Raw genomic sequence first — 25,184 nt, forward strand, 5'->3', positions numbered from 1 at the left:
TCCATGAGTAAAGAAGATTGAGACATTCCAGAATGAGATTTTCACTCTGCAGCGGAGTGTCCACTGATATGAAATTTCCTGGCAAATTAAAACTGTGTGCCGGACCGAGACTCGAACTCGGGACTTGGGGTAAGGATTGAAGGTTCTGGAAGTCCAGGAGAGACTGGTGGAAGGAGGAAACACTAACTCTCCCAACACCCACCCGAAGATCTTCCGAAAACCTCGTTCCTTATCACAGTTACCAACTTCATCCTCACCCGTAATTACTTCACTTTTGAAGGCCAGACCTACAAACAAATCAGGGGAACGGCCATGGGAACCAGGATGGCTCCATCTTATGCCAACCTCTTCATGGGCCGCATGGAAGAGGCTTTCCCGAAGAGCCAACAGCTGCTTCCCCTGGCCTGGTATAGGTTTATAGGTGACGTCTTTGTGGTCTGGACTCATGGTGAATAAACACCCCTTAATTTCTTCCATAACCTCAACTCCTTTTCGAATCTGAATTTCACCTGGTCCTTCTCCAAAAACCAAGCCACATTCCTGGATGTTGACCTTCATCTTGTTGAAGCTCACATACACACCTCTGGCCGCATCAAACCCACAAACAAACAACAGTACCTTCACTTTGATAGCTGCCATCCATTCCATATCAACTGCTCCCTTCCCTACGGCCTAGGTATTCATGGCAAATGTATCTGCTCCAATGTCGAATCTCTCAACAATTACACCAATAGCCTGACCAGTGCTTTCCTTTCCCGCAACTATCCTGCAGACCTTGTCCACAAACAGATCTCCTGAGCAATGCATTCCTCTCCATCCAACAACAATGTTCCTACCCCCAGGCCACACACAAGCATCCCCCTTGTCACCCAATATTATCCTGGCCTCGAATACATCAACAAATTAGTTCGCCAGGGATATGACTTTCTCAAGTCAAGCCCTGAAATAAGATCATCCCTTGACAATATTCTCCCCACACCACCCAGAGTTGCCTTTCGTCGCCCCCTTAACCTCCGTAACATCCTTGTCAAACACTACAATATTCCCAGGCCACCTTCTCTACCCAGCGGTTCCTACTCCTGTAACCGATCCCGCTGCAAAACCTGCCCCATGCATCCCCCCACAACCAACTACTCCAGTCCCACTACTGGTAAAACATACACAATTCAAGAGAGGGCCACATTTGAAACAACACATGTCATTTATCAGCTGACATGCCTGCACTGTACAGCCTTTCACATTGGTATGACGACAACTAAACTGGCTGAGCGCATGAGTGGGCATAGATGAACTGTCTGCCTAGGAGATGACCAATACCCAGTGGTGGAGCATGCCCTCCAGCATAATTCTACGGATGTAGGAACCTGCTACACCACACGTGCCCCTCGGTAGTGCGGAGATGGGAACTTGTACTCCAACACATCCTTTCATCCTGCCATCCTCCTGGACTGAACCTACATTAACCAACCTCACTCCCATTTACTCTTCAATCTTATCCTCTTTCCCTTTCCTCTTTATCCATTCACACATCTTTTCATCCTATATAGTTGTGTTTATCTTTATACTATATACCTCTTTACTTCTATATGCATCCTCTTTGGTTTGAAGCTGGCACAGTACTTACAGTAGAATATCTTTGGCGTCCCTCTGACACCCATGCCTCCATCTTTGCTACCCTCCCTATTTACCTTTCCCCTGTTGCTTCATAACCTGAGTTGTGAGTAACTGAATCCACTTTCCCTTCTTCCCCCTCTCTCCTACCTGACGAAGGAACAAAGTTCTGAAATCTAGGCTAAGTAAATTTTCTGTTCTGTTTTGTGTATCTGACTGAGCTGAGGTAAGTACTGGCCAGCCTCTCTATCTCTTTGTTAGTATTTGTTTCATATCTTTATATGAGATTTTCCATTAATCATTTTGTTAGATGGCTTCTCATCTTTCACAAAGAAAGGGCATTATCCAAACCTTATAACCAAGAATAAAACCTTTGCAGACCATATTCAACTGGCAAAAGTAGATCATCGTATGTGTGTTTTGGTAAAAAAATATACAGATAATGCTGAATTTGTTCTACAGAACCATGAGACAAAACTACAAAATACTTATGCATGTCCTACAGAGTACTCCGAGTATTGAACCATGCTTGCACCATTTTTTCTGGAAAATTAAAAAAAAGTTATGTTTTTTGAATATTCATTTAATAAAGAAATATTACATGTTTACAATCACTTAATTCTTAACCTTGAATTTAAACCACTTGAAAACATAAGGGTAAATATTTTTGAAATAAAGTAAAATCAAAAATGGAAAATGCCATTTTTATTTTTCTGTGTATAATGACAAGGTGTAACAGCTCACAAAAATTAAGGATAGTCAGTTTATCACAATTCTAATATGACATGTAAAGAAAAATTAATTATTTTGCATCACTACAAAAAAATTTAACTGCGAAATGATTAAGAGTGATATCTCTTCTACTAAAAGTGAGATAACTCTGCCTGTGCAGCTCTTGCCATTCAGAATCATGGCTGATTTGTTGTCCCTGCCTTTTGCACAAAATCATGTCTCTTGTTTTTTGATTAGCACTTGCAAAACTATAGTGATAGACAGATGTGCATTTAAAGCTCATTGTTCCTTTACTTACATATTTTTCACAGGCACAAAGTTATGAGTCTAATTTTCCTCACACAAGTTAATAGTCACATGATGAAGTGCTTGCAACCCACTTTGTCATAACCATTCCATGCACTTCTGCTCTTGTATAACTTGAATTTGTAACAAATCAGCAATTGTGATTTAGTTACTGTAGCAGATTTTCTATCCAATATATTGTGTTACATCTAGTAGCCCTCTATATTCTGTTTTTGAGCTTGCTAACAACTGTAATTAACATCAAAATGTTTTGTGAAACTAGTAATTTTTACCACAGATTTTTGTGTTGCTTTAATAGAAATCTTGTTACATATATTTGCTTCAATTCTTATAGGGAATTAGCAACTTTTTAGCTCAACAGATTAAGAAATAATCAGTGGGCTTTATTTAAAGTTATTTGTTCACTGCCTTGTAATACATTGCACCAGCCAAAATGCAACCCCACTGTGAATGCTTTACTCGCTCATGGGAGTGTTTGCTGTTCATAAGCAGCTGGAAGTCGCCCTGACTACTGTCAAATGATTGGCAATTGCTGTGAATCAGTGTGTTGGAAGAGCTACTGTGACTCATACACGTATGATACTGTACCAGAGGCATCTCAAGTACTGTCCTCTTCTGGGGATACAGTCTCCTCTCCAGAAAAAATAGGATCTGTCATTATTCGTTCATAGTATCTGTCATTATTCGTTCATAGGATCTGTCATTATTCGTTCATAGGATCTGTCATTATTCGTTCACAGGATCTGTCCTTATTCGTTCACTTGCTTGTGAGTGATGTGTCAATGGTAGATCTAAGTGTCCTGTACAGGGTTCACTAGGACAAGGGAGGACTCAGATTGTTGTTCTGGTCCCCCTAATTAACAAGTTTAAAGTACTTTCTTTAACTGAAGCTGAGCCAGTGGGTCACTGAAATTGAAACTGAGCCAGTGGGACTCACGTCACCTGTTTTGGAGGAATCTGTTTTATCTGGTGTCAGGAGGAGGCAAATTCAGTAGGGTAGGGATCTATTAATTGTCAACAATTCAAATGTAAGGCAAATGATGGTACCCCTTATGGAAACGGCAGCAAGGGTCAGGAAAAGACACCAGGTGCACTCAGTGTATGTGCTTGGAGGCCTCATTTGGTATGTTGAAGAGGCTATTCCAGCAGCCATTGAGGGAACAAGATGCAACTGACTGTAGATTGTGGTGCACGTTGGAACTAATGATGCCTGTTGTCTGGGCTCTGAGGTAATTCTTGGGTCATTCCAGTGAATGGGAAAGGAGGCTGAGAAGACCAGCCTTGCACACAGTATCAACAGAGCTTACAATTTGCAACATTATCCTTAGAATTAATCATGGCACTTTGGTTGCAAGTCAAGTGGAAGGTCTGAACCAGAGACTTCGAAGAGTCTGTGACAAGCTAGGATGCGACTCCTTGGACTTGCACCATAAGGTTGAGAACTGAGACGTGCCCAAAAATGAGTCAGGTGTGCACTTTACAACATACGCTGCTACTCAGGTAGCTGACTGTGTATAGGATGTAATAACGAGTTTTTTACATTAGGCGACAGCATCCAAACCAGATAACGATAGCTGTAGGAAACCCAAAAGTATCAGGGTAAGTTTGATAGAAGTGCAGTGTAGTAAATCCTGATGGTAAACTGCCGAAACAAGTGCCAGGGTTTGAAGTGGTTATGAAAAACAGTGAAGCTCACATAATATAAGGTACATAAAGCTGGTTGAAACGTGAGATTGATAGCAGTGACATTTTTTGGCAAAATTTAAGTGTGTATCGAAAGGATGGGCAAATGGCAGAGGTGGTATATGTTTCACAGTAGACAAGAAACTCAAATCTACTGAGAGACATCTGAGATTATTTGGGCAAGAATCAATATCAGGAGTGGACATAAAATGATGATTGGATCTTTCTGTCAGACTGATCTCCTGATGTAACTAAAAAGTTTATAGAAAACCTGAGTTCACTTTTACGTAAGTTCTCCAGTCACACTGTAATAATTGACTTTAATGATCCAACAATTAATTGGGAAAATTACAGTTTTGTTAATGGTGGGCATGATAAGACATCCATGAAACTTTACTAAATGCCTTCTCTGAAAATTACCTAGATCAGATAGTTAGGAATCCCACTCATCAAGGAAATGTATTGGAACTAATGGCAACAAATAGACCTGACCTCTTTGAGGATGTCCACATTGTAACTAGTATCAAAGATAATGACACAGTTGCGACAACAATGATTACCAAAGTACAAAAGCCAACTAAAAAAGCAGAAAGATATTTATATTCAGTAAACTAGATAAAAAATCAGTAGTGTAATATCTCAATGGAGATGAGGAGTTTGAAACTTTTAGAACAAGGCAGGAGCATGTAGATGAACTCTGGCTCAAGTTTAAAAGAATAGTTGATGATGCATTAGATAGATATGTACTCAGTAGAACAGTTCACAATGGGAGGGAACCTCCAGGGTATACAGTCACTGCAGGTGTAAAACAAAGCATAGGGCTATAGACAGAGAGAGGCTGAATGAAATAAATTTGGCTGTCAAGAGAGCAATGTGTGATGCCTTCAATCTATACCATAGTAAAATAGTTTCAAGTGATCTTTCACAGAACCCAAAGAAAAGTTCTGGTCCCTAGTGAATGAGACAGGAACTGAAATTTTGGGTAGCAAACCAAAAGCTGAAATGCTTAACTATATTTTTAAAATTCCTTTATGAAGGAAAACGCAGGAGAATCACTCCAATTTAATCCTCATACCACAGAAAAGATGAATGAAGTAAATATTTGTGTCAGTGGTGTTTAGAAACAGCTGAAATTGTTAAAATTAAACAGAGCTCCAGGCCCCGATGGAATCCCTGTCAGATTCCATACTGAATTTGCGGCTAAGTTAGACCATCTTTTAACTTTAATCTGTCATACATCCTGTGGAGTCCTGCCCATTTGTGTCTAATAGAGTGCCTAGAGGTTCTGCTTTCTCGGATAGCTACACAACAATTCAAGCAAATCAGATTAATAGTTTTTATTACAAATAAGAAGATTGAAAATACTTAACTTTGAATTTACAACGGTGTCACAAGTGATGGGTGACATGCATACAAGTCAGAAACTGATGGCACATTTATCCCATTGCAACACTAGCCAATCGATTTCCATCCTTGAAGAAGCTGGTAGGCTGCTGTCGGATCCATTCATTATGGTGTGGGTGGTGCCCATACTAATACCCAGTAACTGATGGATCTCATCCATGGTGATTCTGTGGTTGTCCAAGACTGAAGCATTCACTTCCACAACCATTTACAGTGTGATGACACAGTGAGCCTGTTCAGGACGAGCATCATCTCCCAGTGACTTGTGCCTCTCAAGGAACCAGTTGCGCCATTCCACAACACTTGAATGACTCAGACTGTGCTCACCATACACAGCCTTCACCCGTTGATACATTTCATGGCCTCCAACTCCCTCTGCTGCCAAAAACTGAATCACTCCTCGTTGTTCCTGCTTACCCGCCTGCATGTTCGGTAGTGGACGATAACTTGTGTGGCCACCTTTTCTTTGGCGTGAAACCGCACTGGTGCTATGCAACATCAAACAGTGTGCACGCGTCAGCCTCTCTAGCAATATATGGCGCCACCATACCCACACTTACGTGGTGCCACCTTAAGTGTAAGGCAAAGGTAGATGCACTGATCAGGTTTCATTTGAAAGAAATTCACATAATGTCCATGTAAGCAATGGATATGGATCATGTTGATGCCCTGGTCAGCATGCTATAGGCTCTGTGATTGCATTCTTCATCTTTGTGCTTGCACTTGTCAATACACCAGAACACATCCCTCAAACAAAAAACTGTGCCCAGCTCTTGGAAAAAGGTACAGGTCGCATGCATCTACAAGAAGGGTAGTAGAAGTGATCCACAAAACTATCATCCAATATCCTTGACATTGATTAGTTGTAGAATCTTATAACATATTCTGAGTTCAAACATAATGAGGTATCTTGAACAGAATGACCTTCTCAATGCAAACCAGCATGGATTTCGAAAACATCGCTCATGTGGAGCCTAACTCGCACTTTTCTCACATGACATACTGAAAGTTTTGGATCAAGACAACTAGATAGATGCAGTATTTCTTTATTTCTCAGAAGCATTTGACTCAGTACCGCACCTTCGCTTATGAAGTTTTGAGTGAAATTTGTGACTGGATTGAGGACTTTTTGGTAGGGAAGACACAGCATGTTATCTTAGATGGAGAATCATCTTCAGATGTAGAAGTAACTCCAGTTGTGCCCCAGGGAAGTGTGTTGTGACCCTTGCTGTTCATATTGTACATTGATGACCTTGTTTAATTGTAAAATCAGGTTTTTTGCAGATGAGACAGTTATCTACATATAATAAAGTATTATATTGAAAGAAGATGCATACATATTCAGTCAAATCTTGACAAGATTTCAATGTGGCACAGATATTGGCAACTTGCTCTAAATGTTTAGAAATGTAGAATTGTGCACTTCACAAGTGAAAAAACATAGTATCATATGGTAATAATATCAATGAGTCACTGCTGGAATCGACCAACTCATACAAATACCTGGGTGTAACACTTTGTAGGGTTATGAAATGGAATGATCACATACATGGGATAGGCAAATTAATGTGAACAGTGGTAGTAATGGGATGGTTGTCCATGATGATCAACAAAGCAGATTGCATTCAGAGGCCAAGACCGATGTGCAATGAAAGATCTAACAGAGTTCCAAAGAGGGTAAATTGTGGGGGCCCAATTATCTGGAGCATCAGTAACCAGGACAGCCAACTCATTGAATGTTTCAAGAGCAGCTGTTTCAGTAGACATGACAGCCTACACAAAACTTGGAAAGACATCATTAAGTAATGTAATACTGGGCACAAATCGAAACTAGATGACAGAAATCATTGTATGCTAACAGAAATTTTCTGAAAACAACACAAAACTATGGTGGCCAAACTGAATGCAGAGCTCCTTGCCATATTCGAGACCCTGTATCTATTGACACTGTCCGCCGAGGACTCCATAAAGAGAGTATTCGTGGACAAACTGTATACTGAAACTATCATTGATGACAACCAATCCAAAGAAGCACAAAACATGTTGTCAAGAGCAGAAATCCTGGATGCTTGATCAGTGTAAGCACATCATATGGTCCAGCGAGTCAACGTTTTTGTTTATTCCAATATCGGGCCAGGTTTACATCTGGAGAATCCCAGAAGAAGCCTATAATCCTAACTGCTTGATTCAAATGGTTAAGCATGGAGGTGGAAGCATGATGGTGTGGGCAACCATATCATGGTATTCTGCTGATACTATCATTACTCTCACAGGCCGTGTTACAGCCAATGATTATGTGAACATTTTAGGTGATCAGGTGCACCCACAATTCAAATGTTGTTTCCCAACAATGATGCCATATTTCAGGATGATAATGCACTCATTCACACAGCCAGGACAGTACAAAGGTGGTATGAAGAGCATGAAACTGAACTGCAGCATCTTCCACGGCCAGCACAGTCCCCGGACTTGAACATTATCGAACCCTCATGGGTGGTATTGGAGTGCAGACCTCGGAGCTGATTTCTGCTTCCCTTGCCACTACACATCTTAGAAGAGGTTCTGATCAAAGAGTGGCATAATATTTCACTGGAGATTATGCAACCATTAGATGCCAGTATCCCAAGAAGAATCACAGCTGCATTGTGAACAAATGGGGGTCCAAGCCCTTATTAATAAACCATTCCCAAGTAAGTACAGGTATTTACATTATTTTGCCTATCCCCTACTAGTTCAGTAGTGGGTAAGGCAGGTGATTGGCTTCAGTTTATTGTAGAAACTGGGGAAATGCAATCAGTCCTGAAAGGAGATTGCTCACAAATCACTCATGCAAATGGTTCTAGAATATTGCTCAGGTATGTGGGACCGATACCAAATAGGACTAACAGGGGATATTGAACGTATACAGAGAAGGGCAGAATGAATGGTCACAAGTTTGTTTAATCCATGGGAGAGTGTCACAGAGATACTGTAGGAACTGAACTGAAAGACTGTTGAAGATACACATAAACTATCCTGAAAAAGCCTGTTAACAAAATTTCAAGAACCAACTTCAAATGAGTACTCTAGGAATATACTACAACACCCTACATATCAGTTACATAGGGACTGTAAGAATAAGATTAGAATAATTACTGCATGCACCAAGGCATTCAGATAATCATTCTTCCCTCACTCCATACATGAATCGAAGAGGAAGACACCCTAATAACTGGTAGAATGGGACTTACCCTCTGCCATGCATTTTATGGTGGTTTGCAGAGTATAATGCAAATGTAGAAATACACTTACTGTCACTGTATAGATGAAATGTTCTGCAATTTTTACATTTTTCCACACTTTGTTGAGAATTTTTTACATGCCCAAGTATCTTGTTTCTTTAATGTTGTGCCATCTTCAGTCCCAGAAACTAATCTGTTATTCACTATTCTTCCTATCATTATACCTTGATTACTTGTTAACAAGACCAGAAGGAAATCTTTCATGTCAGGGCCAGGTTTACGTATTTTATGGATTGGAATTATTATTACTGCTTTCCAAACTGATGGAATTTCTGTTTCTCAAATTCATTTGTACATTGTATACTGATATTTTTCAAAAATTCGGCATTAATATTGTCAAACTGACTACTTTTCTTAATCCGTAATGATTTTATAAAATACAAGAGTTCACCAAACATAACTTGTTGTTAAACAATTGTGAACTCTGTTCCATCCAAGTGTCCCTTCTAATTCTTGGAACAAAAACTGTAAGAACCAGTGATGCAAAAAGCAAATTTAATAATATGCAGAAAGAAATACACATAAAAAATACTACATAAAAACTTTGGAAAATGGAGAGTAAATAAGGAAGTTTTAGGGACAATGACAGAAAAAAGCATCTAGAAGAGCGGAAAGTGAATCAAACGTATACTTGTTAATGAAACAAATATGTAGGTAACAGCATTTTTCAATCACTTCCATAATGACACTGCACATGTGTAACTTACTTACCAGACGGTGTTAACAATCCCTGTGATTGTTTGGGGCAGCCAGGCTGAATCCTCTCTCCACCATTTGGATAAAAGTCCACTGAGCCAGTATTCTTTGGAGCTCCATATTTGCCACCATCAGTGTGAATCACATCTACAAAATCTGCTGATGTTTTCTTGATGTGAGTGTTTTCCAAAATGTACAGGAGTGGATAAGCTGGGTCAAGTGCTGTGCATAAATTTAGTAATGAATATTGCTTGTAAAACTTTATAAAACAAGTTTATTATTACTGAACACAAGAGATCTTTAAGAAATCCTAGCAAAAATAATGTCCTCATTTTGGAGCCTTCGCAATCAGTTTGCAACACAAGTGCCTAAAGTTACGTCTTACAGAATGTTTGAATTTGCAGTTCGTAAACCAAGCAAAAATTTTGGAGCATGTGAACAAGGCAATGAACGTGTTTTAAGATATTGGTTTACTATATGAGGCTAACTGCTATACATAAACACAATAAACCCACTTTAATAATTGAATTTTAGGTGTTAGGACAAATCATTATAAAATGCTTAAACAACTACACCACAGATGTTTTGACTAACTACAGTGATCTTATCTTTGGAGTGGCTAACTTCTAAGTTCTGGGAATGATTCTACCTACGTACCATGTATGAACCATGTTATTTCAGTTGTCAAGTGGCTACTGATGGCACATTCTGCTATACTAATGAACAATTTGAAGTAAAGATTCGTATAGAGGGGTGGCTGTATGGTTGGCTGTTGCCTATGCTACTCTGACATGTACTGATGATCAGGAGGTATTGGAGCAGCGTTTAAAGTATTTCAGTGAACTGTTGGATGCTTCACAGTCCCCTGCTAGAGATCCCAGTCGCTGCAGATGATGATGCCATAGTACCTCCCCCTTCCCAAGGAGAAGTGAACAAAGCAATTGCCCAATTGAAGAACAATAAAGCATCAGGGACTGACATAATGACATCTGAACTATTGAAAGCTGGAACAGTTTAGCTAAATCGTAGGATCTACAAGATTGTGTGCCTCATCTGGGAAAAGGAAGAGTTACCAGAAGCATGGAATGTAGGGATAGTGTGTCTGGTGCATAAGAAAGGAGCTGTATTTGAATGAAGCAAATACAGAGGCATAAACTTTTAAATATTATAAATAAAGTACTATCAAATATCCTGTTTAGTAGACTTTCACCTATAGCAAAAGATATTATTGGAAGCTATCAATGTGGGTCAGACCAGGAAAGTCAACTATAACCCATGTATTTAGTCACTGACATATAATAGAAAAGACCAACGAATTCAATGTTGGTGTTAACCATCTTTTCATTGACTTTAAATCTATGTATGACACAATAAACTGAGCTAAACTTTATGAGGCAATGCAGGAATTTCGAGTGCCTGGGAAATTGGTGCATTTAATAGAGGTCACCCTAAAGTATCCTCAGTGTGCCATGCAAGTGCAGTCAAGACTATCACCTCAATTTACCACTCAAACTGGGCTAAGGCAAGGAGACGGGTTTGCCTGCCTACTTTTCAACCTGGTGCTTGAAAAAGTGGTATGCAAATTGGGTATTCAGACAAGAGGAACTACCACTATAAGTCTGTACAATTGCTGGGGTATGCAGATGACTTGGATTTAATGAGCAGAACACTTAGAGATCTACAAAGTGCATTTTCACCTCTAAAACTGAGTGCAGAGAAGATGGTCCTGAGAATTAGTGAAGGAACCATGAAGTATATGTATAATGGCACTAATCAATCCTTACAGTCCACAATAACCGTTGATGGGATGACACTCGAGTGACTGGAATGTTTCACCTATCTGGGCTTAAAGATAGAGGCAAATAGCACCACCTTTACTGAAATTATGGCTAGCATATGTGCTTCTAACTGATGCTACTTTGGAATTTTGCGACATTTTAAGTCCAAGCTTATATCATGAGGGACAAAGAGCCAACTTTACGAAATGCTGATACACCCAGTACTTATGTATGGCTCAGAAACATGGACAATTATGAAGCAAGGTGAAAACAAACTGAGATCACATTAAAGAAGTATACTAAAGAGGATTTTTGGCCCTGTATATGAAAACAGGACCTGGAGAAGGCGAAGAAGTGACGAACTTTATGACTGCTATAAGGAGGATGATGTGGTAAAATTCATAAAGCTGTGTATACTGAGATGGGCTGGACTCGACTCAATGAGACAGGAAAGCCTGCTGCAGTGAATCTGGAGGAAGAAGAGCAAGAGGATGACCTAGGTTGAGATGGAGTGACGGGGTTGGAGAGGATGCTGCCAGAGTCAGTTGCCATAACTGGAGGTCCTCGCCGAAGCCCAGAGAGGAATGGCAGAAAATTATTGAGGAGGCCAAGTCCCATCCCACGATGTAGTGCCACTGGAAGAAGAAGAAGAATACCTATAGGGTACAAGTTAATATCAAATTAATGTAGGCCTAATATGAAGAAAAGTGGAATAAAGTCCAAGACTATAATCTCCAATGAATACTGCAGTGAACAGCTTAGAGTGCTGTACTTCAGAACAGTTGTTCTGACAATCTATACATCCCCAATAAGAAATATTTAAAATATAAACTTCTGGCAGGTGCACCTACTGTTGTCACACGAGGCATGCATTGTAAAATTTACAACATGGTCATTTGTCAGTAAAAACAAACTTGTCTTAACCAAACTATTATGTTAATTGAACAAAGCAGTTCATATTCACTATCTTCTACATTTATAAAAAAAGAAGCTTAACGCCTTTCACAGACAATTTGTTTTCGAACTAATTCTGGCAGTCTTCAGGAAAATGAAAAGTAGGCAGTGGCCATCACCTTGAAATTCATAAAATGGAGTATCAGGCACTCATTTTAGCTACAATATCAACTCCACCTTTTGTCATCTCGTACTCAATTATGATTTCAGGTTTGTGTGTTTTTTCATCCACCATTGCCATGTCATGCACAGCAGACAAAAGTATGATAGCACAGTTTTTACAAGGAACATATGAAACTAAGGTCTTATCCTATTGAAATCCAAACACTGTGCTTCCAATTTCTTTTGTTTGCTTTTGTTTGGGAGAAATTCTGGAAGACACTCACATTTGTTCTTCGTCATTGTACCAATGAAAGTGATAGTCTTTGCAGCAAATATTTAGAAAGGAGTTAGCTTGTGTACCAATTGCCAGTTGCAAGGTTCCTCTTAGAATTTTCTATAGGCATCTTATATCTTTTCACTATGTCCTCAAGAGCATTAAATAGCTGATATTGTCCTTTGGTTTGCTGCAACAATAAACCTCCAGATTACTGCAATAAAATGCTTTTGCACCACACAGAGCAAATATTTTTGTCCCGTATTTAGCTGGTTTGCTGGGTATGTACAGAATCCATCTACAGCGGTCTCCGTAGGGGTGAAGCATTTCATCTATCATGGTGAATTCACCAGGCTGTAAGAACATTGACAGTTAGCAGCAAAGGGATCCGGTACTGAACAAAATGAAACCAGGTTATCAGATTTTCTCATTTCACTCCTCATTTCCACATCAACAAACAGCATACAGCTTAGGAAAAACAGAATCCTATTGTAACTCATTGCAGTTCAAAGCAGTGACATTCCTGTTCTGTCTGCTGCCCAGAGTTCCCGTACATTATTATGATGGCATTTTCTACTTCTTCTTCTTCTTCTTCTTCTAGTTCTTCTTCTTCTTAAAAAATAAAAAAAATCCTGAACACAGCCATTATTTCGTCAATTTATTACCTCTTTTGCATGAGAATTGATGTGGGTCTCGCTGTTTATTTATATTGGTATTTGTATAGTTTACGATTTCATCAATAAAGTTGAGGTCAATTACTTTCAGAAAAGCACTAACATCATCAGTTATACCCATCATCTTTCTCTTCAGATCTGGTGGAATTTCCACAAGGTCTTTTCTGTTGGTTTTTGATGTTTTAGCACACTCATTTTTACACCAATGTGAACCTTTATCTTTTCAATAAAGAACCCAACTTCAGATCCACTGCCATGGTCCTACTCAGTGTTTTCATCACTCACATCTACTTTACTTTCCTTCAACTGTGAAAAGACTGGATGGACTTTATCATATTTTTATCCGAGCAATTTATGAATTTCTTCGTCTGATACACCCTTTGCATTGTAACAAAACATCAAAGAAATGAAATGAATAAATACATTCAGATGTTGGTGTAACCAAAGTAACATTTAATGTGCATCTATAAAAACTAAAAAAAAAAACAGTGAGCAAGTATAGTTAACTTTTTAGTACACTTTCCTCTGGACATTGACTGCTGGGACAAAGTCTGCAACTGTCACACCAGCGGGGATGCATTGTACTTTTTACAATATTTGACATGTCTTTGCTTACAATTCTCAAAACAAACTGAGAAAGCTAACCAAATGAACTGAAGCCATTTTAACACTGTCGAGAAAACATCAACACTGGAATACATGGGAGCAATGGCGCAATAGCTCATGGTTAAGTCACCGATTAGGCATGAAAACTACTGCTGTTGTACTTTTTACAACAGTGCACTGACTCAAGGGTTAATTAAGTGCTTGGAGGGGATAGTAATAAGACTTAGCAGAAATAACTGGAAAGTGATTGATTGTGGAGATTTCAAGAAAGATTTCTGTTTGGGCTAAGGGCACTTACAGTTATGTGCAGCTTTGATCTTATCCCCATAACAACACTCCCAACAAGAATAGGATAGAGTGTAACAGCAATTGATAATTTCTAAATTCATCCATTTTTAATGAAATAGACATGAGCCACATAATAAATGGTTTATATGGTCGAATTCAGCAATAACACATCCCCACTGATCAGATTTAACTATGAAAGGAAATGTAAAATTTCATGCAATTGTGAATGCTGACTCACATGCACTATTCAGAGAGAATTCACAAGATGAAAAATGAGAAAATGTTTACCAAGAACACAGAGTAAATGAGAAATTTAATTCTTCCATAAAAATATTCTTACATTATGAATCCAGTTTTCAGGGATATTTACAGTGGAAATCAAGAGAAAGTGTGAGTAATATCTGGGTTCAAAATATTGTGTGCTAGGAAGAAGAAGCTTTATTTAATTCAAAAGAATAGCTCTAATCAAGACTTCACTATAAGTCAAATTGCAAAATTCTTCATTGCATCATCAAAAAGGCAAGAACCATGTACTACACACAAAAATTTTAAAATTTCCTGAAAAATGGGACAATTTGGAGCTTATTAGGCACAAAACAATCTTGGCATGGCAAATGATACTGAGCTCCCAGATGACAGTAGCAGTGAGAAATATTATACAAAATTAATATCATTGGCAACTAAATTCAGTGAATCTTACTCAGACAGATAATGTGTACTCCACACTAGACATTTTTCTGCCAACTCATCTGTCAGATAGATCACAAAAATCATTACTCATTCATTCATTCATTTCTTTGTGTTCCACAGATCCTATAAAGAAAGAGATCCTTCAAGGATATGCAATGAGTCAAGGTATATGAAGATAAGTGAAAGACATTGCAGAAACTTAGTTTTGTTGACACAGAATACAAACTATTACTGTACTGATTAATATTCTTCACACTTACATCATCTAATTTTAATGAGGTAGTTAATTAAAAAGTAGTAATTCCTTTGGCTATGGCGGCACCTCAACCAAAGTAATAAAATCTTGTACTGAATTGGTACTGCCACCCTTCTGTTACCTTTGTAGTCAGTCTGAGTATTTCCTGGAAGACTGAAGTATGCAGTAATAAAATCAATACACAAAGTGGAGATAAGCAACTGATCCCTAACTATGGATTGGTCTCACTCCTTCCTGTGGCCTCAAAAGTTTTTGAGAAAGTAAGTTACAACAGAAGACTGCTCCATCTTTCTGATAATAACTTTTTAACAACAGCTTAGTTTAGCTTCCATAAAGGCCTCTCTGCTAGGAATGCCATATATGATCTCACAAACTCAAATCTAGTAGAATGGAACAGCAAAAATTACCCTTTGGAATTTTCTGTGATATTAACAAAACCTTCGACTGTGTGGCTCATAACATTCAGCTGCAGATGAGTCTACATAACAAGATCCTTAACAGCTGCAATGAGTTGGGCACAGTAGATTTGCACAACTTCCTCATCACTCACATAACACAATTTTAAATACCTCTGTAGTAACACTTCAGTGTTGTTGGAACTATATAGATGATTATGGTTTTAAACTGCAGCCATTAGTGTTAAGCAGCTGAAAGATGCTAACTGTCAGAACTCTCCTCATGCAACATGACTGTAGTGAAACTAAAATTGCTTGGCATTCAAGGCCTTTTTCATGTGTGAGCAGAGTTGTATATCAACAACATAAACAGAGAGTTACATTACAAATGATCCAACAGGAATGAGACTAAATACAGAGTAAAGAAAAATTGGATCTTGGTTTACATAAATGATTAGCTGGGGACATTGGAGGACTCTTCAGAAACTGTAACATCTCCTAGTGACACAAGTATAGCGATAAATAGGGAGTCATATGACACAATTGGCAGTGTGTCCCTCATGAGGAATGTTCAACTGTCTGGTACAAGTCTTTCAACTGGACACTACTTTGATGATTTCCGTACACCTGACCTACCCCAGTAATTTTATTGTGGAAAGGAGACTACTGTTTAATGTGGAAACTGAACCAAGTGTTGTTTATGGCAGATCTTGACATCATTAACAGGTGAAGCAGACTGAAAAAGTTCAAAAAATGAGTGAGATTCAATCCTGTGATCTTCTGTTGTCCAGGCTTTCACTTTACAACTAGATCACAAAGACTGACACTATATTGATATAAGGTCCACACACATTGATACCAGACAAAACCAGATGAATAATGCCAAAGGATTACAACTGGTTGGCAACCTAAACCTTAATCCTTAATCTTGAAAAACCTCATACTATGAAACCCCAAACAAATAAAAACGACTCACTGGTACCAGGTCAATGGATGTACACTGACTGGGGTTCCAGACACAAGATTCCTGGTTGTCTATATGGATAATAAACTAAGGAGACATCAGCATGTGAATAAGTTAATCAAAATCTCTGTTCCGCCCCCTTTGCACTCTGAGTGCTTCCCCATTGTTTTGTCCTTCAGAAAACACTGCTAGCATACTTTCACTTAATTCTGTCATATGACATTATCTTCTGGGATATTGCAGCTAAGTGTTTGTGTTACAAAGATTTCCAATTAGAATATTATGTTAAGTTGCTAACAGGTCATCATGTAGAAGCCTTTCCAAGGAACAAGGAATTTTTACTCTTACATGCCAATACATGCAGGGGGTGGACAAAAATATAGAAAGACCAAAAACAGAAATATTTCCATTCCTAATACAGCACAGGAAAACTGATGGTATTTAAAGCAGCCTCCAGTCATCTTGGAATGAGTAAATACATGTCCTGTACAGTTTCCAAGGAAACTTATATCATTTTTCCTCCAAAATAGTGGCAATTCCAGGTAATGATGACAGAGGTGGATAGTGGTCTGACACTCCTCTCTCCAAGAAAGACCACAAAGGCTCAATAATATTGTGATCTGGTGTCTGTGATGGCCAGGAGAGATGCAACATTTCATACTTGCACTGCACTTGCAAAATCTCCCCCTGACAAGAACTATGATATCTTGAAACACAGCATCACTATTGGCAAACAAATGTTGTATGATGGAATGGGACTGATAAACCAAAATAATCATACAGTTCTTAGCAGTAATGCGACCTTGCAGAATAACTGTGGGGCCCATGGAATATCACAATATGTTTGCCCAGATCATTGCCTAACCTCATCTCATTTTCACTCTTGGGACATAAATGTGACGAGAAGTTGGAAGTGGTGTGGAATACTCATCTGAATGAATGACTTTCTTCCATTGCTCCATAGTACAGGTTTTATGGCTTCAGCACCATGTTTCATGTTACGGGTATTTGCATCACTGGTGAGTGGGATTGGAATTTCATCTCGCCCTGCAGGTCTGTAGTAACTTCTGCAGCTGTCATCCTCTTATTTCATCATAGTCCTCTTCAGTGACCATCTGCCAATCATTCGACACAATTTCATCCATGTTGTGACTTAGGAGACGATGTTTTTCTGCTTTCTCTGTACGTGGTACAAATCGTCCATATGTTGCCTCTTGAAACACCAACCACTTGGGCTACCTTGGCTATCGAAGCACCTACCATATGAGCACCAACAATTTGTCCACATTTGAATTTTGCATAGCTTCAACAGAATGCACTGAACTACACGGGCCACTGTTGTGAGCATGCCTTTCAATCACAATGTATTGAGGACATTGCACAAGTGTCACTTGTAATCAAACACGGTATTGCAAACTGCAGACTTGGCTAGCATCTGCATTTATGTTCAAGCATGCATATCCCATAATGGTATTGCAGTAGCCACCAGAAGGATCGCGGGCGTCACACATCGGCACGGTGTGTCACGGACGGTAGTTACCGCAAGTAGAGTCCCGTCCACCAGAGGGCACGCGGGAATTCGTACGCGACTTCTGCCGGCATAACAACAACAACAACAACAACAACAACAACAACAACTCAGGCAGCACGGGCCGTGCCCAGTCAGTTAACATCGGGCATGCCTAGGACACAGACCTGGTCTACATTAAGTGAAGTGCGATGTAAACGTCAACAGTGTTACTACAGGTACTTATGGTTAATAAATAAAACGAATTTAAAACAAACTCAGAAATTAAAAAAAAAAAAAAACAATACAAGAAGTAGAAATAATTTCCGTATAACCTGTGGTTTGGAGTGGTATTTTAGATTCTGGTCCAGAAGTCTATAACACGTTGCCTGTGGACATCAGATAGTAAAATGAAAATTCCCAAATATTTAAAACACAAAATAAAACATCATCTCATTAGACACTCCTCCTATAATTCATGTGAATACTTGGACTCAGGAATGTAGATTATGACTAGCTCTAATATTTGTATAATATAGATCCTGATTTTGACAGTTTGTAGACAGCTAATAGTGGTCTGTGTAAAGATCAAATCCCTTGTCTGCAGTATCAGGCAGTAACAGCAGCTGAGTAGTATAGGAGGAGTTAGCTTTGTCTTTCTTCAAAGTAGCTGCTTTTTCCTTACATAAAAGTAATCCACAAATAATCAACAGAATTATTAGTTTGAGCTGATTAGCAGTGCTCATAATTTGTTTCCAGTGCATTTTTCAGAACTAGTTAGCATTGGTAGTTACCTCCTGTTAATGTGTGACTTTATTCGTTCCACATCACTGAAGGCTATCCGCCATGATGGGATTGACAGAACACAGTGGATGAATGGATGAAAGTGCATGAATGGATGGATAGATTGTGTGAGGGCAAGGGGAAACCTATACCTGTGACAACCTTATATTACAACATTGAAACTATATCCTTGCCCAGACAAAAGTCTTCCATTTGTCTGGCAGATTTCTTGTGCATCTCTCCAGATCTGCAACACTGTGTATTTTCAGCCTGCTCACTACTTGTATTATGTTCCTGTGTTGTTGCTGTTTCCCACTTCATCTTCAGTACCCAATAAAATAATAGTCAGTTCTAAGAACATGGCATACATAACTGTTTCATGTTTCTGTGAGGCATGTATTGAATGTACAATTAATCTAACTGTTAAATAATTACAAAGCCTTCTTCTGAAAAGAAACACACATAAACACACACGTTCGTGCAAGCAGATGTTCAGTATCTGCAGGTGGGCCGTGCTTGTGTGTGTGTGTGTGTGTGTGTGTGTGTGTGTGTGTGTGTGTGTGTGTGTGTCCAACCTGGACTTTCCAATGTCTGAGTTCATTAAATAATTACTTTCCTTTTATGTAATTAAGGTAATAGTCATTTCTTGATCACAACAAAAATAATTTGATATTTTTACTGACTTTTGCTGATCTTTTCATTACTTACCAATTTTAGTTTTCATGTAACACTGATCTGTCTCATATTCATATATGATACATCAAGCTTAAAATATTTCTGGCAACAGAGAGAATTTTAAAGCACAACACGTAACACAATTTATTTTTCCACTTTGTTAAGGTACACATAGGAAGTAAAATTGGAAGCTGACCTGTGATTCGAGGAAGTTTGTGGGTCTTAGAAAGGCGATCACCAACGAGACCAGCACACTGAGCCCCCATGCTGTGACCCACCAAGTGCGTCAGATTTCTTTGGAGACCTGAATCAAGCAGTGTTATCAGAGCCTCAGAAACTTCATCTGCTGATGCTGACAGCTTCAAAATGCTGAGTGGATAGGGTCGAATTTTTGTGGTTCCACTCCAGTCAACAACAACAATGTTGTGATCACCACGTTTCAAGTATGCTGTCAAAATCACACACACACATTACTCTACAGCAGTACACTTATTATCTACTGACTCATATAACATTTTAAATATAGTTGGACATAAACTGACAGGAATATAAACTAAAAGGTTAATTTGAAAACTGCCGTGCTTTACAATGCTGTAAGAGCTTTTCTCCCAGTATATGTCAAAAATATGATTAGAAACAGACAAAAGATGACATCATTGAATCCTTGGGATTATAACTTGATAGTTAATAAAATTCAGAAGAGCATACCACAGAAATATGTAAGCACCTTACATAAAGCTTTATTTGTAATTCAGATGCTGTTAGACATAGCTTATATCACATCTTGTTCTAAATCACTGGTCCAATTTCAACCAGACGTGGTATGCATACCCCCTACTGTCAGGCAACAGTTTCTGTAGGGGTAAGAACCACCAACTTGTCATAATTCAGGAGATATGATGTCATTAACAATGAGATGCATGAAAAACCACTGCATCATGCATGCACGGCATTTAAACTTATTACTTCTTTGCTACTAACTCTACTTGCAACATATTTAACAGACAGCACCAACACATACCACTGAATGTACTTACACAAATGTATCATTGTGTGACTCAAATAAAGAGATGTTGTTGTTGTTGTGGGTTTCAGTTCTGAGACTGGTTTGATGCAGCTGTCCATGCTACTCTATCCTGTGCAAGCTTCTTCATCTCCCAGTACCTACTGCAACCTACGTACTTCTGAATCTGCTTACTGTATTCATCTCTCGGTCTCCCTCTACAATTTTTACCCTCCATGGTGCCCTCCAATACTAAATTGGTGATCCCTTGATGCCTCAGAACATGTCCTACCAACCGATCCCTTCTTCTGGTCAAGTTGTGCCACAAACTTCTCTTCTCCCCAACCCTATTCAATACCTCCTCATTAGTTATGTGATCTACCCATCTAATCTTTAGCATTCTTCTGTAGCACCACATTTCGAAAGCTTCTATTCTCTTCTTGTCCAAACTATTTATCGTCCATGTTTCACTTCCATACATGGCTACACTCCATACAAATACTTTCAGAAATGACTTTCTGACACTTAAATCTATACTCGATGTTAACAAATTTCTCTTTTTCAGAAATGCTTTCCTTGCCATTGCCAGTCTACATTTTATATCCTCTCTACTTCGACCATCATCAGTTATTTTGCTCCCCAAATAGCAAAACTCCTTTACTACTTTAAGTGTCTCATTTCCTAATCTAATTCCCTCAGCATCACCAAATTTAATTTGACTACATTCCACTGTCTTCGTTTTGCTTTTGTTGATGTTCATTTTATATCCTCCTTTCAAGACACTATCCATTCCGTTCAACTGCTCTTCCAAGTCCTTTGCTGTCTCTGACAGAATTACGATGTCATCGGCGAACCTCAAAGTTTTTATTTCTTCTCCATGGATTTTAATACCTACTCCAAATTTTTCTTTTGTTTCCTTTACTGCTTGCTCAACATACAGATTGAATATCATCGGGGAGAGACTACACCCCTGTCTGACTCTCTTCCCCACCACTGTTTCCCTTTCATGTCCCTCGACTCTTATAACTGCCATCTGGTTTCTGTACAAATTGTAAATAGCCTTTCGCTCCCTGTATTTTACCCCTGCCACCTTCAAAATTTGAAGGAGAGTATTCCAGTCAACATTGTCAAAAGCTTTCTCTAAGTCTACAAATGCTAGAAACGTAGGTTTGCCTTTCCTTAATCTTTCTTCTAAGATAAGTCGTAGGGTCAGTGTTGCCTCACGTGTTCCAACATTTCTACGGAAGCCAAACTGATCTTCCCCGAGGTCAGCTTCTACTAGTTTTTCCATTCGTCTGTAAAGAATTCGTGTTAGTATTTTGCAGCTGTGACTTAGTAAACTGATAGTTCGGTAATTTTCACATCTGTCAACACCTGCTTTCTTTAGAATTGGAATTATTATATTATTATTGAAGTCTGAGGGTATTTCTCCTGTCTCATACATCTTGCTCACCAGATGGTAGAGTTTTGTCATGACTGGCTCTCCCGAGGCCGTCAGTAGTTCCAATGGAATGTTGTCTACTCCGGGGACCTTGTTTCGACTCAGGTCTTTCAGTGCTCTGTCAAATGCTACACGCAGTATTGTATCTCCCATTTCATCTTCATCTACATCCTCTTCCAATTCCATAATATTGTCCTCAAGTATATTGCCCTTGTATAGACCCTCTATATACTCCTTCCACCTTTCTGCGTTATCTTCTTTGCTTAGAACTGGGTTTCTGTCCAAGCTCTTGATGTTCATACAAGTGGTTCTCCTATCTCCGAAGGTCTCTTTAATTTTCCTGTAGGCAGTATCTATCTTACCCTTAGTGATATAAGCCTCTACATAATTCCATTTGTCCTCTAGCCATCCCTGCTTAGCCATTTTGCACTTCCTGTCGATCTCATTTTTGAGACGTCTGTATTCCTTTTTGCCTGCTTCATTTACTGCATTTTTATATTTTCTCCTTATGACCAAATATAAATTGATAAAAAGATGTAGCTATAAAACTGAGGCCATAGATGCAGGTTTCTCTGATCATCAAGTAATTAAACTGATTTTAAAGAAATCTCACAAGAAATTCAATAATGACAAACATGTATAGAGAAACTTCCTGGCAGAGTAAAACTGTGAGATGGACTGGGACTAGAACCTGGTATATTTGCCTTGTGCCTCATCTTCTACCTTCAAGTTTGATATTAGTGCACATTCTGCTGCAGAGTGAAATTTCATTCTGAAAACAATTTTCCAGACTTGGTGTAAGCCATCTCCCTTCAATATCCTTTCTTTCAAGGGTGCTAGATCTGCAATTTAATGCAATAAAACTTCTGTGAAGCTTGGAAGGAAGGAGATGATATGATAGCAGAAGGAACGCTGTGAGGATCAGTTGCAAGTCATGCTTGGGTAGTTGAGTTGATGGAGTAATTGTCCATAATCTCATGTTATAAAATGTAGATTGGAACAAGGAAACAAATAGCTCTGTACATATAAAATTCAACATATTCTTGTCTAATTATGAATACTGTTTCTATTTTTCTTTCCAATTGAAGATAATCAAAATCAATAAAAAGCCAAATGCACGGATAGCAAGTGAAATCAAAATTCATCAAAATGTCTGTGAATATTGTCTAAATGTGCAAGCAGAATACAGCTTTCAAACTAAATGTGAAGTGCTGTAGTAAAAAACAAAGGAAAACTATAATGCCTGTAGGAACAGCAAATAATTCATACATCAAAAAGGGGAACAACAAAATGAAATCAAAGCTGAAAGTTTATTAATAATCATACAGGGAAACATGATCAAAAAAGTAATAAACTCACCATAAAACAAAAATGAAATTGTTGATCATCCACTTCTATTATATCAAATACATTTAATGATCATCATAATGATATAGCTCAAAATCAGATCAAAAGTAAATATAATCCAAATGCACAGGTAGAAATTCCAATAAAAGAAAGAACAATGTATTTATATCAAGAAACATCCAAAGACGGTGAAAGAGCTATTGGTAAACTAAAGAGAAAAATGTCATGGATCTGACAGTATGCCTGACACAATTATTAAATATGGTGCTGATAATATTATCTCTCAACTTGTTACTATTATCAATAATTCCTTTACAATTAGAATGTTTCCACATAGACCTAAGCTGTCAACAGTTTATAAAAGTGGTGATAGTTTGACTGAAACTTCAGGTTACTACAACTATTATATGTATTCTCAAAATAATTGAAATATCATGTATGATAGATTGGTAGGGCCCTACACAAAAGCAAAGTTCTTGTAAATGCAATAGAATGGTTTCAGAAAAGGCAAATAATTAGAAGCAGCCTTCTTCAGTTTCCTAAAACTTATTTACCAAGCAATGGAAGAATGGAAGATAATGAACTAATTTGTGGTTTATTTCTAGACCATTCCAAAGCTTCTGACCTTACAAATCATGATCTACACCTTTCAGAACTAAATAATTATGATGTGCATGGTGTTTCCTATTAGTGATTCATTCACATTTATCTCACAGGAAACAGAGTGGAAATTTTTCAGGAAGGTAAAGTGTCCCATTGTGATTAGAATAAATTTGATTATAGGGTGCCCCAGGGTTCAGTATCAGGCCTATTGTGGTTCTTGGGTTTTTTAATGATGCACAGCAACAATTTTCAACAGGAGATGCAGTATTATTTGCTGTTGATACCAACTCTTTTATGAAAGGAAAGAATGATTATGAGTCACAGCAGAAAACTGACAAATCAGTAGAAGTAGCAGAAAAGCAGTTTTAAGGTAACTATCTAATTGTAAAGATGAGAAAACTTTATGGACGAACATCAATCATATAAGAAATTAAACTAGAAACAGCAAAAAGGTTACATTACAGAATCGCCAAATTCAGAAAAAGAGCCATCTGACAAGGTTAGGATTTTAGGTGGATAAACATCTAAGATGGGAAAAAAAAACATGTAGAAAGCTTAAGATAGGGTTAAGCAAGTGCTCTTACACACTAAGAATTCTCAAAGATTCTTGCAGTGCTGCAACAGTGTTAAGTGCTTATTATGCCCACATGTATAGCCTACTAAGGTATGTATACTATTCTGGGGAAATACCACTTTTACAAAGCAGTATTTTAAAACTCAGATGAAAGATGTTAGATTAATAAAAGGTGTTGGTTATGAACAATCATGTGGTATGTTTAAGGAATTAAAAGTCATGGCCCTGCCAACTTTATGTCTGAAAGTTTCCTTTTCATTAGTTTTCATCTTTGAATAGTAAGATCCGCAATTATCAGACACAGAATAGAGTTGACTTTCTAGTGCATAATAAAAATAAAAAATTCTGTATAGTGCATGCTAGATGTCAAACACATGAAAGGGAAAACAAAGACACCAAAATGCGTGGTGCAGATGCTAAAATCTGGGGCAGTTTTATAAATAAGGCAATTGATATCAGTATGGCAGACAATTTAATTAATAGTGGCAGTGAGATTAGTTTCAGTAATGAGTGGGACTTAGAGCTCATTTTACATAATTTATGTCAGAAAACATTTC

At 38.3% G+C, this 25,184-nt stretch overlaps 1 protein-coding gene across 2 annotated transcripts in view; it reads right to left on the reverse strand.

The window, feature by feature from the left end:
- Positions 1-25,184, reverse strand: part of LOC126355985 (inactive pancreatic lipase-related protein 1-like) — a 265,959-nt gene that overhangs the window by 14,866 nt on the left and 225,909 nt on the right. For both annotated transcript variants that reach the window (XM_050006603.1, XM_050006602.1), the window contains 2 exons: positions 19,856-20,107; positions 9,729-9,935 (listed from right to left, as the gene is read on the reverse strand). In XM_050006603.1, the coding sequence (XP_049862560.1) occupies positions 9,729-9,935; positions 19,856-20,107 (459 nt within the window). The remainder of the gene's footprint in view (positions 1-9,728; positions 9,936-19,855; positions 20,108-25,184) is intronic.

Source organism: Schistocerca gregaria, chromosome 3 (genome assembly GCF_023897955.1).
Source record: "Schistocerca gregaria isolate iqSchGreg1 chromosome 3, iqSchGreg1.2, whole genome shotgun sequence".
Lineage (NCBI taxonomy): Eukaryota > Metazoa > Arthropoda > Insecta > Orthoptera > Acrididae > Schistocerca > Schistocerca gregaria.